The sequence below is a fragment of the Physeter macrocephalus genome, chromosome 11 (genome assembly GCF_002837175.3).
Source record: "Physeter macrocephalus isolate SW-GA chromosome 11, ASM283717v5, whole genome shotgun sequence".
In the NCBI taxonomy this organism is placed as follows: domain Eukaryota; kingdom Metazoa; phylum Chordata; class Mammalia; order Artiodactyla; family Physeteridae; genus Physeter; species Physeter macrocephalus.
The window spans coordinates 66,168,633-66,181,567 of record NC_041224.1 but is presented as its reverse complement, the minus strand read 5'-3'; the positions used below and the strand labels follow the sequence as shown (position 1 = coordinate 66,181,567).

Below are 12,935 nucleotides of genomic sequence, written 5' to 3'. Positions count from 1 at the left end.
CCTCCAGCCCAGAGCCCTCTCCTTTCTGCACTGCCCACCCCTTCCTCTGTGTTCCTGGTATCGATCGCTAGGGAATCCTAGCCAAAGGGCTTCTCACGCAAAGGCATACAAACTTTGACCCAGGATTGGCTGTTCAGCTCCAGGTCAAGGTCCTCTAACCTCCTGCCTGTCTCCCTCTTTCTCTGCCCCGTGCTCCTGAGGGACCCCTTCTATCTTGTGAGCTGTTCCCCAAAACAGGGCTTGGTGCCGAGAAGTGCAGGGCCTCCCATAACCCCAGTGCCCCAGACTCTTGTCCAGGAAGATGGGGAGATGGGGGGCCCTGACCTAGAGGTTGAGCCTGTCTACCTTTGGCCCCCTGGGGCTTTGCTGGTAGTCTGGGACAATAAATCGTGGTGGGAAGAGCCCTGGCCTGGAAGCAAGGGGCTAGAGTTCTGGGCTCTGCTTTGATTTGCCATTTGTCCTCGGGCCTTCTTCTTTCTGGCATCGGTCTCTCCAGCTGAGAAGTGGGAGAGGAATTAGCTTAATTAGGTAATGAATTTCTTTGGGATTAAGAGCCCCTTGGAGAATGTGAGAAAAGCAGTGTATCTTCTACTAAGAGAAGTGGTTTTCTGTGTCCTGGTCAGGAACCCAGCAGATGGTCTTCCAGCCATGATGAGCAGGCTGCCATGATTCTCTAGAGCTGGGGCATTGGTGGGGACTCTTGAGTGCCAAGGGAGAGATTGGGCTGCAGAGCAGGGTGATGGATTTGGGGGTACCTTGCTTCCCACTTCCTTGCCATGGCTTCTACACAAGTTTTTTCCACTCTCTGTGGCTCTAGCCCCAGTTGGGATTAAAGGACAGGCCTCTCTTGGGTACCATGGAGTTTCTCAGGCTGAGCCAGAGATGCAAAGGTGAAATGAATGGAAGGATGCTGGACAGAATGGAAGCTCAGCAATACCTCCCTTGCCTCCTGCTTGTTCTGTTACCTAAATTCCACCATTATAGCATCAGTACTTTGGGCTCAACACCATGGTCATGTGCCCCATTCATAATACAGCTGCGTTTAACTCCTTTACCAAGTCCTTTATCTTGCAAGGACTTGGCTTATTAGATCAATTTCCCACAGGCTGGTTTTCTGTGTTAGAGCATGGGGGATGGAGTGACAGGTTGGGTTGGGGTACTAGCAAGAGTCAAATATCCTGAGAATTACCATGGAATAGTGCTGGAAACAGACCAGGAGAAATCTAAATTGCTGTGGAAAGGATCCAGGATGTCTTCTCAGAGGAAGTGATGTTTTAGCTGAGACTTTAAGTAGGGGAGATTAGAAGTAGAGGTGGGCATTCCTGGTAGGTTCTGCTAAAGATTCTGGTTTCTATTCAGATGGGAGCTACTGAAGGGTCCAGGTGGTGTTGGAATGAGATTTTGCATTTTTGAAAAGACCACTTTGGATGCCACAGGGTGGAGAAGGAATTGGAGAGAGTGAAAGGCAGATGGTACCCAGGCTTCGAGGCTGTTAGTACTCTAGGGAGCAATGATGGGGGCCTGGATGAGGTTGTGGCAGTGGGTCTGGACAGATACCAAAGTGGAGAAATATGTCCTTTACCCCTTCAGTCTGTTCTCAGCACAGTAGCCAGTGATCTTCCTTGACTCAGACCCCACAATGTCTCTATCTCACACAAAGAAAGTCCCATGTTTCTCAGGGAAGTGTTCCCTGCCCCTGGGGCAGGGCTCCCCACCCCCACCCCTGCCCCAGCCTCCCACCCCCTGGGGGCACTAAATTCCAGGAGAACTCCCCAGTCACAAGACACTGCATATTTCCAGTGCCCCTGGTACTGCTCCCTCTACCAAGGACCGCTGTGCAGGGCTTTTGAACTTGCTGTTCCTTCTGGTGCAGCAGGTGCACTCGTCTTCCAGATATCCGCCTTGATTCTTGATTTCACCCTCCTGCCTGGGCTGGGTGTCATTTTCTCAGTGAGGCCTTCCCCAACCAGCCTTTTTTTGAATTGCAGTCTGACCCCACAAGATTCCTACCCCTTCTCTGCCTTATTTTTCTCTATAGCACTTTTCACCCTCTGAGACTCTCTGCGTTTTCTGTCTCCACCTCCCACCCCCCTTGCCTCACAATGTAAGCTAGAGGAAAGCAGGAGGTTGTCAGTTTTTGTTCACCTCTATATCAGTCACCAGCGTCCAGCACTGTGTCTGGCACATAGTAAGCATTTGGTAAATATTTATTTGTGCAGTGCACGAGGTGGCATCCAACTGCAGTGGGAGGTGATGGGGCAGGATGAGGCTCTGTTTTCTGGTCTCGGCCAGTGGATGGCAGTGCTATTCGTAGGGTTGGGGACCGCGGCGGCGAAGGCGGGTGATGTGGTTAGCTGGGGACACGTTGAGCTAAACACGCAAATACGCCTGGACACCCTACATCGGGAAGCCTCGGCAGGGGCGAGGACAGTGTCGGAGGCAGCCGGCCAGGCGACCCGGGCTGTGCTGGGGCTGCATGTCCCGCCACAGGCGTGGACCAAAAATAAGGACACACTCAGGAGCCCGCTTGCTTGCAAAAGCCCAGCTCTGCACGCAAACCTAGGCCCTTTGCATTGCCCCCTCCCCGCCCCATCCAATCACTCACCTACAAGGGTTCGGCGGCTCCTCTCCCTCCACCTCTACCCCCACGCTCCACTAGAGACTGGCCCTTTAAGAGCCCCGCTCCCGACTCCTCCACCCTCACCCCACTCCACCCCTCACCCCCCCACCCCACCCCCACCCCCGCCCGCGCTCGCGTGACTGTGCCGGGACCAAGCCGGGCCGGGAGTTGGGCGGCTGGGTGGCTGCGCGGGCCTCCGGGTTCTTCTCACGCAACTTCTGGGCACCGCGCCCCTAGTCAGGTGGGGCCGGGATGGACCGCGTGACCTCTGCCCCCTGGAGGGATGTGCCAGACACATGCACGCTAGCCTGGGGAGGCATGTGCGCCGGGCGCCCCCCTCTTTAGTCCCTGGGCCCCCTCTCTTGCCCGCCCAAGGGCCTCCCTCTAACCCCTTTCTCGGCCACCAGGAGATCCACTCGCCGCCCGATTTCTCTGCCATGCCAAAGCGCTAGCAACCCTGGGAACCTCGAGGGCCCGTGGGTCCTGGCTGGAAGTACCCTTGGTTTGCAGCATTCCAAAGTGGCCCTAGAGGCGCCTCAACGTGTCCCCGCTAGTGCGCGCTCGGCGATACTGCACTTGCTCCATCCCTTCCCGCCCCTCCGTCCCGGAACGCTGACTTCTGCTATTCGTCCGGGCTCTGGGGTGGGGGGGTGGAGGGCTCTGGGGGAAGGGGCCAGCCCATCGGCGCCTCTGGCCTTCCGGCCCCGGTGACCTCGGGGCTGGGGTCGTCGTGCTTCTCACGCGAGCCTGGACTCAGTAACCCGGGTTAGGAGGTCATCACCCGGCAGCTCCGCCCCGCCCTGCCTGCCTGGCCCCCATCCGTTAGTAGTGAGGAGGAAGCAATTGCACGCCCAAAGTTCAGTGGGTGCAAAAATGAGGGAGAGGGGTCCCCGTGCCCGGGGATAGGGCATCCCCATACCCTCTTTCGGGCTATCATGGGACTACTTCCCCAAAACCTTCTCAGCTGGGCTCTGCGCTATCCATGGGGTACCTCGGAACTGGGGGGTCCCAGGTGTCCCTAACCCTCACCCCTTTAAGTGCCGTCACTTGGTTGAGGCATCCCATAGTGGGTTCTTACCTATCCCCTTGCGTCCTGTCTCCCCACTCCTCCCTCCATCCTAGAGCGATCATTCGCCAGCCGCACCCCCCCCCCGCCCCGCCCAATCCCAGCGCTCCAGGAGGCGTGGCCACACGCGAAAGCCGCCTATAAAGGTGGCAGTGCCTTCACCCTCACCCAGAAGGTGACAGTTCCTTGGAACCTTCCGTGATCTTCTTCGGGGGTCCCTGGCTCCAGAGACCACTCTTCCCAGCTCAGCTCTGCACTCCCCCCCACAGACGCAGGTGAGTGCTGGGGCTTCTGGGTTGTCCCTTCCCTCCCCACAAAGGAAAATTTTGATGCATCAAGGTCTTCCTGGTCTAGCACCTCAAAAAATGGAGGCTAAGAGTATCCCTAGTGAGGAGGCAGTCGAGCTCCCTCAATAAGTGGGGAAACTGAAGCCTCAGGAAGGGCAGGACTTGCCCAAGGTCCCACGACTAGTACCGGAACTCTAGATGCAAATGCTCCCCCTCAGGACTCCAGGACCCAGGCTCCAGCTCCATCTCCCACTGACTCCATGAATGCCTTGGGGCTTCCCCATGAGGGTCACCTGGGAGGCTGGAATAAGGACACAGGTGAGCCAGTGCAGCCCTCCTTCAGGCTGTGTGAGGGGGGGGCTTCTCCTGGGTAGTCAGGGTGGATGGAGGGGGCAGGTTGGGTTCTTACTAGCTGTATCCTGACTTACCTAAAAGCTACCCCTGGCTGGAGCCACCCTCCCAAGGCATAGCTTGTCAGTGCTGAGGTGTGCTGGCCCGACATGGGATGCTGATCTGAGTGGGAGTCCTGGGCACTGCCGAGGGGCCTTCCCTGTTCCATTGACTGTCTTCTCTGTCCTCTGCTGGGGGCAGTCAATGTGAGAGACTGCCTGCTGCAGAAAGCTTGACCCTGAAAACTCAGCAGTCATACCTCTCTTGGCCTCCTACCATCTTTTTTTTTTTTCAAAATTAACAGCCACAATAGTTTATTTACCATTGAACTCTTTTTTTTTTTTTTTTTTTGCGGTACGCGGACCTCTCACTGTTATGGCCTCTCCGTTGCGGAGCACAGGCTCCGGACGCACAGGCTCAGCGGCCATGGCTCACGGGTCCAGCCGCTCCGCGGTATGTGGGATCTTCCCGGACCAGGGCACGAACCCGTGTCTCCTGCATCGGCAGGCGGATTCTCAACCACTGCACCACCAGGGAAGCCCCCACTGAACTCTTTATAAGATATTTACAAGCCAACCAATTTTACACATCAGAAATGGTATAAAAGTATGAATTACAACACAGACAACAATATGAAATGGGCATAAAACAAAGCTGAAGTGGACAGACAAGCAATTTCTCTTTTTAATTTATTAACACTAGCTTAAACTTTGTTAAGGAAAGAAACAAAGAACTGTGTTTTAGGAGAATTGCTGGGCCTTCAGTTGAAGATTGAATTTCACAGTGTTGTATCCCACGTAGGGAAAAAATAAGACTAATTTTCCCCGCACACTTTAACACACTGTAATTTTGCTCTTGGAACTTGGCTAATCTACTCTCCAACCTCCTTCTCAACAAAACTTCAACGTATCCAAATCAAAGAATTGATCTAGAAGATTGGCCTCCTACCATCTTACTAAGGCTAGAGGTCTTTGGGGTACCCAGTGTGCAGAAGAGAAAACCATGGCACACCAAGGCCTAGCAGTGTCCCCCAGTTCACTCAAGGAGTTGGGACTAAAGTGTGCTTTGGGATTCAGCTCCTCCAGGAAGCCTCCCTAGACAGATGGCTATAGTAGTTGAGGTAGGAACCATACAACCTACCCATCTTGGCTGGCTCTTCTGTGGGGAAACCTTACTAGTCAGACTGTGAGTTTCCCCAGGTCAGATCTGGGTTTTTCTCTTCTCTGAGATCAGCTGGGCATCCTGAATCAGAGATCATGTCGCACTCCCTCTCTCAGGTGATGTGACTGGAGCCGAGAAGGGTAAAATGAAGCGACTCATCCAAGGCCACATCATAGAGCCTGGAACACTGGGTGTCCTGACCATCAGTCCAGGGCACCAGTAAGATGTCCCAGTCAGAGCCCCATGCCTCGAAGAGAGTAGTCCATGAATTTGCACACCATTTCTAGACCGAACCTAGAGAGAAAGTATTGTCTCAGCCTCTTTTAAACTCAGCTCCATTCCTAGTTTCCCAGATTCCAGTCTGGAGTTTTCTTGCAGCCTTTGCCTGGTGGGAGCCTTCCATTTATTCACAGCTCTCTAGTGACTGGCAAATGGGGGAGGTCCAGACTATTCATTCATTGAGAATTGAGCCCAGTGAAAACCCTGGCCTGGTATTCTGTGACCGGGAGCCTCAATCTAGCTGGCCTCCAGCTGCTTTTAAACCGTGGGTAGAGAGCTGGGGATGAGGGCAGAGTGGCTTAGACAGTAAGTAAGGGGGCAGTCCCCTGTCCCTGCCCCACCCTGTCCCAGAGTCTGGCAGGATTCCCTAGACCCTGGGTTTGAGCAATAGAGAACTGAGGGTTCTGGGAAAATCCCTTTTCATCGATTGATCTGACTGCTCTTCCAAGGGAGGTACCTATGACAGGAGCTGGAAACTTCCCGGGGAACTTTCCCTAAGAGGTCTGAGTCCTGGCTCTGTCTGAGTGCTGGGTGCCTTTAGCCAAGTCAGTGCCTCCTCTGGAGGTGAGTTTCACCAAATGTGAAACAAGGCTGAAGAGGTGGATGATCTGTTGCTCTCTGATAGCAGTTTTCCCTAGTTAGGTGGGTAGTACTCAAGGGGAATTGGGTGATACACATCAATTATGTGTTTATTTTCATATGTGTTAAGGAAAAAAACCCCTGTACTTTCACACAGATATTATGGTTTGGAATGATGCTAAGTGGGTGGATTTAAAGTTGATTTTAGAAAAATGTGAAGTAAATAATAGTATAGGTGCTCTATGGAAATCACAGTCTGGTGTTTAGATTGGTGCAGCAGTTAAGAGAAAGTGTTCTGGAACTAGGCAAATTTGGATTGGGATTTGGATCCTATACTTCCTGGCTGTGTGACCTTGGGCAAGTTATGTACCTTCTCTGAGCCTCACTGCAGCCTACCACATAGGCTGTGGCCAGGACTGAATGAAGAATAACTAAAATTCTTGGCACATAGTGGCAGCTCAACAAACAGCTTCTCCTACCTCCTCTTCCCCTTCATGTCCAGTGAACAGTTCTGGATAAGGTTTTCCCTTTCTTTGACCAGTGTGCTGACACTTTTGGATACTGCCTCCTCCCAGCTCCCCATCTGATGTCTTGATCTTTCCCTCCTCTCCCACCTCTCAGCGGCCACCTTGGAATCTCTACACTGATCATGTTCTCTGTGTTTGGACTCTCCATCCCCATCTCGGCCACAGAGCTTCTCCTGGCCTCTGCCACCTTCTGCCTGGTATTCTGGGTGGTCAGGGCCTGGCAGCCTCGGGTCCCTAAAGGCCTGAAGAGTCCACCGGGGCCCTGGAGCTGGCCCCTGATCGGGCATGTGCTGACCTTGGGCAAGAACCCACACTTGGCCCTGTCGCGGCTGAGCCAGCGCTATGGAGACGTGCTGCAGGTCCGCATTGGCTGCACACCCGTGCTGGTGCTCAGCGGCCTGGACACCATCCGGCAGGCCCTGGTGCGGCAGGGCGATGACTTCAAGGGCCGGCCTGACCTCTACAGCTTCACCTTAGTCGCTGATGGCCAGAGTTTGACCTTCAACCCAGACTCCGGACCAGTGTGGGCTGCCCGGCGGCGCCTGGCCCAGAATGCTCTCAACTCCTTCTCCGTTGCCTCAGACCCGGCTTCCTCGTCCTCCTGTTACCTGGAAGAGCACGTGAGCAAGGAGGCCAGGTACCTCATCGGCAAGTTCCAGGAGCTGATGGCAGGGTCTGGGCGCTTTGACCCCTACAGGTATGTAGTGGTGTCAGTGGCCAATGTCATCTGTGCCATGTGCTTTGGCCGACGCTATGACCATGACAACCAAGAGCTGCTTAGCATAGTCGGCCTGAACAATGAGTTCGGGGAGATGGCTGCCTCTGGGAACCCAGCCGACTTCATCCCTATCCTCCGTTACCTGCCCAACACTGCCCTGGATGCCTTCAAGGACTTGAATCAGAGGTTCTACATTTTCATGCAGAAGATGCTCAAGGAACACTATAAAACATTTGAGAAGGTACAGGCTGGGGAGGGGCAGATGAGTGGTAGGGAGTGGGGAGGGTCAGGGGTCAGGAGGTCAGAGATAACTGGAGCAGCATAGGGTTTGGCAGGCTCTCGCGGGCCTTCACCCTGGGATTTTGAAGCCAGTAGTGGAGGGGACTCCATCCTTGGCAGGGAGATAGAACTTTTTCTTGACCAGCCCTTCTATCTTTCCATCAGACAGCAATATTTACTGAATAGCCAGTCCATGCAGGACCCTAGGCCAGTTATTGTGGGGACCAGGAAGAGTTAAAGAGTTGGTCTTCCGGCCTCATGGGAGAGAAAAGGGTAAAGAGCGTGTCCAGATGATGATGGTACTGGACTCTGTGTCAGGTGTCCCTCGAGTTGGGGCTGCAAATATCCTGAGTCAGGAGACAGCCTCGGAGAGGCAAGAGAAGCTGCAATGGTAGCCTCGGGCATGGGGCAGTCACCTCCCGAACGAAGATGCTAGGGATGGGAAGGGACCAGGCCTGGATGAGAGGCAAGTCTGGGTTTGGGATCTTGCTCACCCGTGGGCCTTCCCTACCCAGGGCCACATTCGGGACATCACAGACAGCCTGATTGAGCACTGTCAGGACAAGAGACTGGATGAGAATGCCAATATCCAGTTGTCAGATGAGAAGATCGTTAATGTCGTCATGGACCTCTTTGGAGCTGGTATGAGCTACCCCATTGTGCCCTTCCTCTTCCCAGCTGTCCTGACCCACCAACCACCTAACTTTGCCCTCTATTCTCCCCTGGCCAGGGTTTGACACAGTCACAACTGCCATCTCCTGGAGCCTCATGTACCTGGTGACAAGCCCAAACGTGCAGAAAAAGATTCAGGAGGAGCTGGGTAGGTGGTGGCTTCCTCAGTGTGCTCAAGGCAGGAGGTCCAACCAAGGTCTGAGTGGCCCCTTCATCTCTCTGGTCCTTTGTGTTCTGCAGACACAGTGATTGGCAGCGCACGGCAGCCCCAGCTCTCTGACAGACCCCAGCTGCCCTATTTGGAGGCGTTCATTCTGGAGACCTTCCGACATTCCTCTTTCATCCCCTTCACCATCCCCCACAGGTGAGGCTCCACGGGTCCACTGCTGTCTGATGCTGGGCCTTACTCCAGTTCATGTACCTGATCAGGGTGGTGGGAGGGACACGGTATGGGAGGCAGGGGGATGGGGGGATCTCCTTGTGGCCCTGAGCCTAACTGAGCTTCCCCCCTCCCCAGTACCACAAGAGACACAATTCTGAATGGCTTTTACATCCCCAAGGGGCGTTGTGTCTTTGTGAACCAGTGGCAGACCAACCATGACCAGTAAGTTGAAAGCGGGCAGGGGAAGCTTCACTCTCTCCTGAGCTTCAGACTCTCCTGTCCCTGGGCTACTTGCCTAAACCCTATTCTTTTGAGCTGGGGCTCAACCCACCTGATGGTTCTGAGCCCCCAAGCTGCTACTTCAGCTGCCTCTCTTCAATTACAGGAAGCTGTGGGATGATCCATCTGCCTTCTGGCCAGAACGGTTTCTCACCGCTGATGGCACCATCAACAAAGCACTCAGTGAGAAGGTGATTCTTTTCGGTTTGGGCAAGCGGAAGTGCATCGGTGAGACCATTGCCCGCTGGGAGGTCTTCCTCTTCCTGGCCATCCTCCTGCAGCAGGTGGAATTCCGTGTGACCCCGGGTGTGAAGGTGGACATGACCCCCATATACGGGCTGACCATGAAGCATGCCCACTGTGAGCACTTCCAGGTGCACATGCGCTCTTAGGGGACAGAGAGCCCTGCAGCCTAGATTCTCTACTGGCCTGTCTGGGCAGCCAGGCCAGGGGGCTGACCCAGGGGGTCTAAACTTTGGCCTAAACTCACAGATATTGTCTGGCTGATTTTTTGCTGTCTGAGCTGTGGGCAAACCTGAGAGATTATACCTGCCCCCTACCCTGGACTTGTCCTTCTGCGCACTGACCACAGACAGTGGACACAGCAGGGGTCACACAGGAGCTGATGGAGCCGTTCCGAAGTTGTGCTTAAGCTAGGAGGCCTGGAAGGGATAGGGGGTCCTCAGGCCTCTGGAAACCTCTAAAGAGCTCTCTGGAAGCCCTTGGGCTCACCAGCTATCTGGCTCTCTGTTCAGGCTGACTGGCTTGAGAAACATTTAGAGCAGGCAACACCAGGGCCTGTCCAATCTCTTTGACAATTGGGGGCCATCAAGAGTGAAGGGGAGGGATTTCCCTGGTGGCACAGTGGTTAAGAACCCGCCTGCCAATGCAGGGGACACGGGTTTGATCCCTGGTCCAGGAAGATCCCACATGCCACAGAGCAACTAACCCCGTGCACCACAACTACTGAGCCTGCACTCTAGAGCCCACGAGCCACAACTACTGAGCCCACGAGCCACAACTACTGAGCCCGCATGCTGCAACTACTGAAGCCCACATGCCTAGAGCCCGTGCTCCGCAACAAGAGAAGCCACCGCAGTGAGAAGCCCGTGCACCGCAACGAAGAGCAGACCCCACTTGCCATAACTAAAGAAAGCCCGCGCACAGCAACGAAGACCCAATGTAGCCAAAAATAAATAAATAAATTTATTAGGGAAAAAAAAAGAGTGAAAGGGAGAGGCAGTCCAGGATACTGACACAGGGGTGGTCTCCCCGCTTATACAAGGCTGAGCAATCTGAGCACTAGGGTCTGGGACACTGCGCCTGGGAGATCGCCTTCCTCTCTGCAGGCAGGAACAGGTCTGCCTCCTGGCCTTGCAAGGTCCCTGTTCCTGTCCAGGATGGGCTGGGGACTTGTGTCTAAGGGGAGCAGAGAGCAGAGGGAGGCCCAAATCCAGGCACCAGGACCAGGTCAGGAGGGAAGGGGTAGTAATTCAATCACCTTCTACTGGGTCTCCTTTCCCTATGCCCTGTGTTAAAACGTCTTTTAAAAATGTTTGTATGCAAGGGCCTTTTATTTTAGCCTGTATTGTACTTGTATGTTTGCATTTACCATATATGAGAGCTTAAGAACAATTTATTGAGTGCTATGGAGAAAATTCTAACCCAAGTATCCAGAAATGTGTGGGAAGCATCTACTTGAGCTAAATAAAGATATTATCCAAAAGTCTTATAAGTGGAGAGTTTTAAACTCTTGAGTGAAGCCATCACTCATCTATGTGCCCACTCTGAGCTCAATCTCATGTTGGGTTTTACTGTGGAGCCACAACTACTGAGCCCGCATGCTGCAACTACTGAAGCCCACATGCCTAGAGCCCGTGCTCCGCAACAAGAGAAGCCACCGCAGTGAGAAGCCCGTGCACCGCAACGAAGAGCAGACCCCACTTGCCATAACTAAAGAAAGCCCGCGCACAGCAACGAAGACCCAATGTAGCCAAAAATAAATAAATAAATTTATTAGGGAAAAAAAAAGAGTGAAAGGGAGAGGCAGTCCAGGATACTGACACAGGGGTGGTCTCCCCGCTTATACAAGGCTGAGCAATCTGAGCACTAGGGTCTGGGACACTGCGCCTGGGAGATCGCCTTCCTCTCTGCAGGCAGGAACAGGTCTGCCTCCTGGCCTTGCAAGGTCCCTGTTCCTGTCCAGGATGGGCTGGGGACTTGTGTCTAAGGGGAGCAGAGAGCAGAGGGAGGCCCAAATCCAGGCACCAGGACCAGGTCAGGAGGGAAGGGGTAGTAATTCAATCACCTTCTACTGGGTCTCCTTTCCCTATGCCCTGTGTTAAAACGTCTTTTAAAAATGTTTGTATGCAAGGGCCTTTTATTTTAGCCTGTATTGTACTTGTATGTTTGCATTTACCATATATGAGAGCTTAAGAACAATTTATTGAGTGCTATGGAGAAAATTCTAACCCAAGTATCCAGAAATGTGTGGGAAGCATCTACTTGAGCTAAATAAAGATATTATCCAAAAGTCTTATAAGTGGAGAGTTTTAAACTCTTGAGTGAAGCCATCACTCATCTATGTGCCCACTCTGAGCTCAATCTCATGTTGGGTTTTACTGTGGGAGGACAAAGTGGAGGAGGAGGCGGTGGAGAGGTGAAGCTGCTGCTCTCAGGCAGCTCACAGTCTGGCTGGGGCACAAGACTCTATCACTTCACTGCCTTTCTCCTTCTCTAACTGATCACACATTGATGAAGAACATTCTCTGGACCAGGCACTGGGGGAGATAAAGTGAATAAAACACGGTTCCTTCAAGAGCTTCCCAAGCTAGTTGGGGGAACTAACTCATTAAAACATCACCCAATTCATTGTGACCAGGTCTCTACCAGACAGATACATATAGGAGGGGGAAGCCCAGAGCCAGAGGTGGCTGGGTGGGGCGGGGGAGTGGGTGCTGGGAAAGGTTACCAGGTCTTGGGGATATCTGCGTGGGGCCCTCCTTGGAGGATGGGAGGTGGACTCACTTGGGTCTCACAGCGTTAGATGCTCAGGTCCAACAGGTGGACTCTGGTCATGGTGTGGGGCAGGGGAAAGGTTCTCAGCTCAGAAGTCATGGTCTGCTCCTCACTAGCCATGGCCGGTTCAGGTCCTGTACCCCTATTAGAACCCAGAACTGGTCACAGATGGAGAACAAAGTGTTTGATTATCAGGCCCCATAGGCCGACTGTTGCCCAGATTTCAACATTGAGATCATCCCTCTCCATCTGGGATGGCAGAGTAGTGGTGCCAAGTCGGGGCAGAGGCTGGACCCACATAGTCAGGAGTTATTCTGGCTAAGGCACTGAGGAGAGATGCACCGTGACCACAGCCCACCTTTCCTCCTGAAGCATTGTGCAGTGGCCAGGAATTGCCATTCATGCACTGTGCTTTCTGGCAGGAGTGGATAGCTCCCACTCACCAAGAGTTTCAGGCTACTTCAAGGAAGGAGCTGAAGTCAGCTGGAGCAACCCTGTTTATATAGGAGGATGAGGAATTTGGCATCCAATCATTCCTGTACTGACTTTTTTTTTTTTTTTTTTTTTTTTTTTTTGCGGCACGTGGGCTTCTCACTGTTGTGTCTCCCGTTACGGGGCAAAGGCTCCGGACGCGCAGGCTCTGCGGCCATGGCTCACGGGCCCGGCCGCTCCGCGGCA

At 53.6% G+C, this 12,935-nt stretch overlaps 1 protein-coding gene across 2 annotated transcripts; it reads left to right on the top strand.

The window, feature by feature from the left end:
• Window positions 1-3,858: 3,858 nt before the first annotated feature.
• On the top strand, window positions 3,859-10,968 carry CYP1A1 (cytochrome P450 family 1 subfamily A member 1). 2 transcript variants are annotated; one of them, XM_007118237.3, is made up of 7 exons: window positions 3,859-3,961; window positions 7,004-7,868; window positions 8,422-8,548; window positions 8,637-8,726; window positions 8,819-8,942; window positions 9,096-9,182; window positions 9,346-10,968. In XM_007118237.3, exons 2-7 carry the CDS (start codon window positions 7,032-7,034, stop codon window positions 9,629-9,631), a joined length of 1,551 nt encoding a protein of 516 aa, XP_007118299.1. In that variant the 5' UTR covers window positions 3,859-3,961; window positions 7,004-7,031; the 3' UTR covers window positions 9,632-10,968. The 2 variants fall into 2 exon arrangements, with proteins under 2 accessions (XP_007118299.1, XP_007118300.1); XM_007118238.2 differs by lacking the exons at window positions 3,859-3,961; window positions 9,096-9,182 and having other exon boundaries at window positions 7,032-7,868; window positions 9,346-9,637.
• Window positions 10,969-12,935: the final 1,967 nt, after the last annotated feature.

Excerpts from the sequence above, each read along its gene's own strand:
- CYP1A1 (XM_007118237.3), top strand. The coding sequence starts at position 7,032 with ATGTTCTCTGTGTTTGGACTCTCCATCCCCATCTCGGCCACAGAGCTT. Across the intron at positions 8,549-8,636 it reads CATGGACCTCTTTGGAGCTG|GGTTTGACACAGTCACAACT; the intron begins GTATGAGCTACC and ends TCCCCTGGCCAG. Across the intron at positions 8,727-8,818 it reads AAAGATTCAGGAGGAGCTGG|ACACAGTGATTGGCAGCGCA; the intron begins GTAGGTGGTGGC and ends TGTGTTCTGCAG.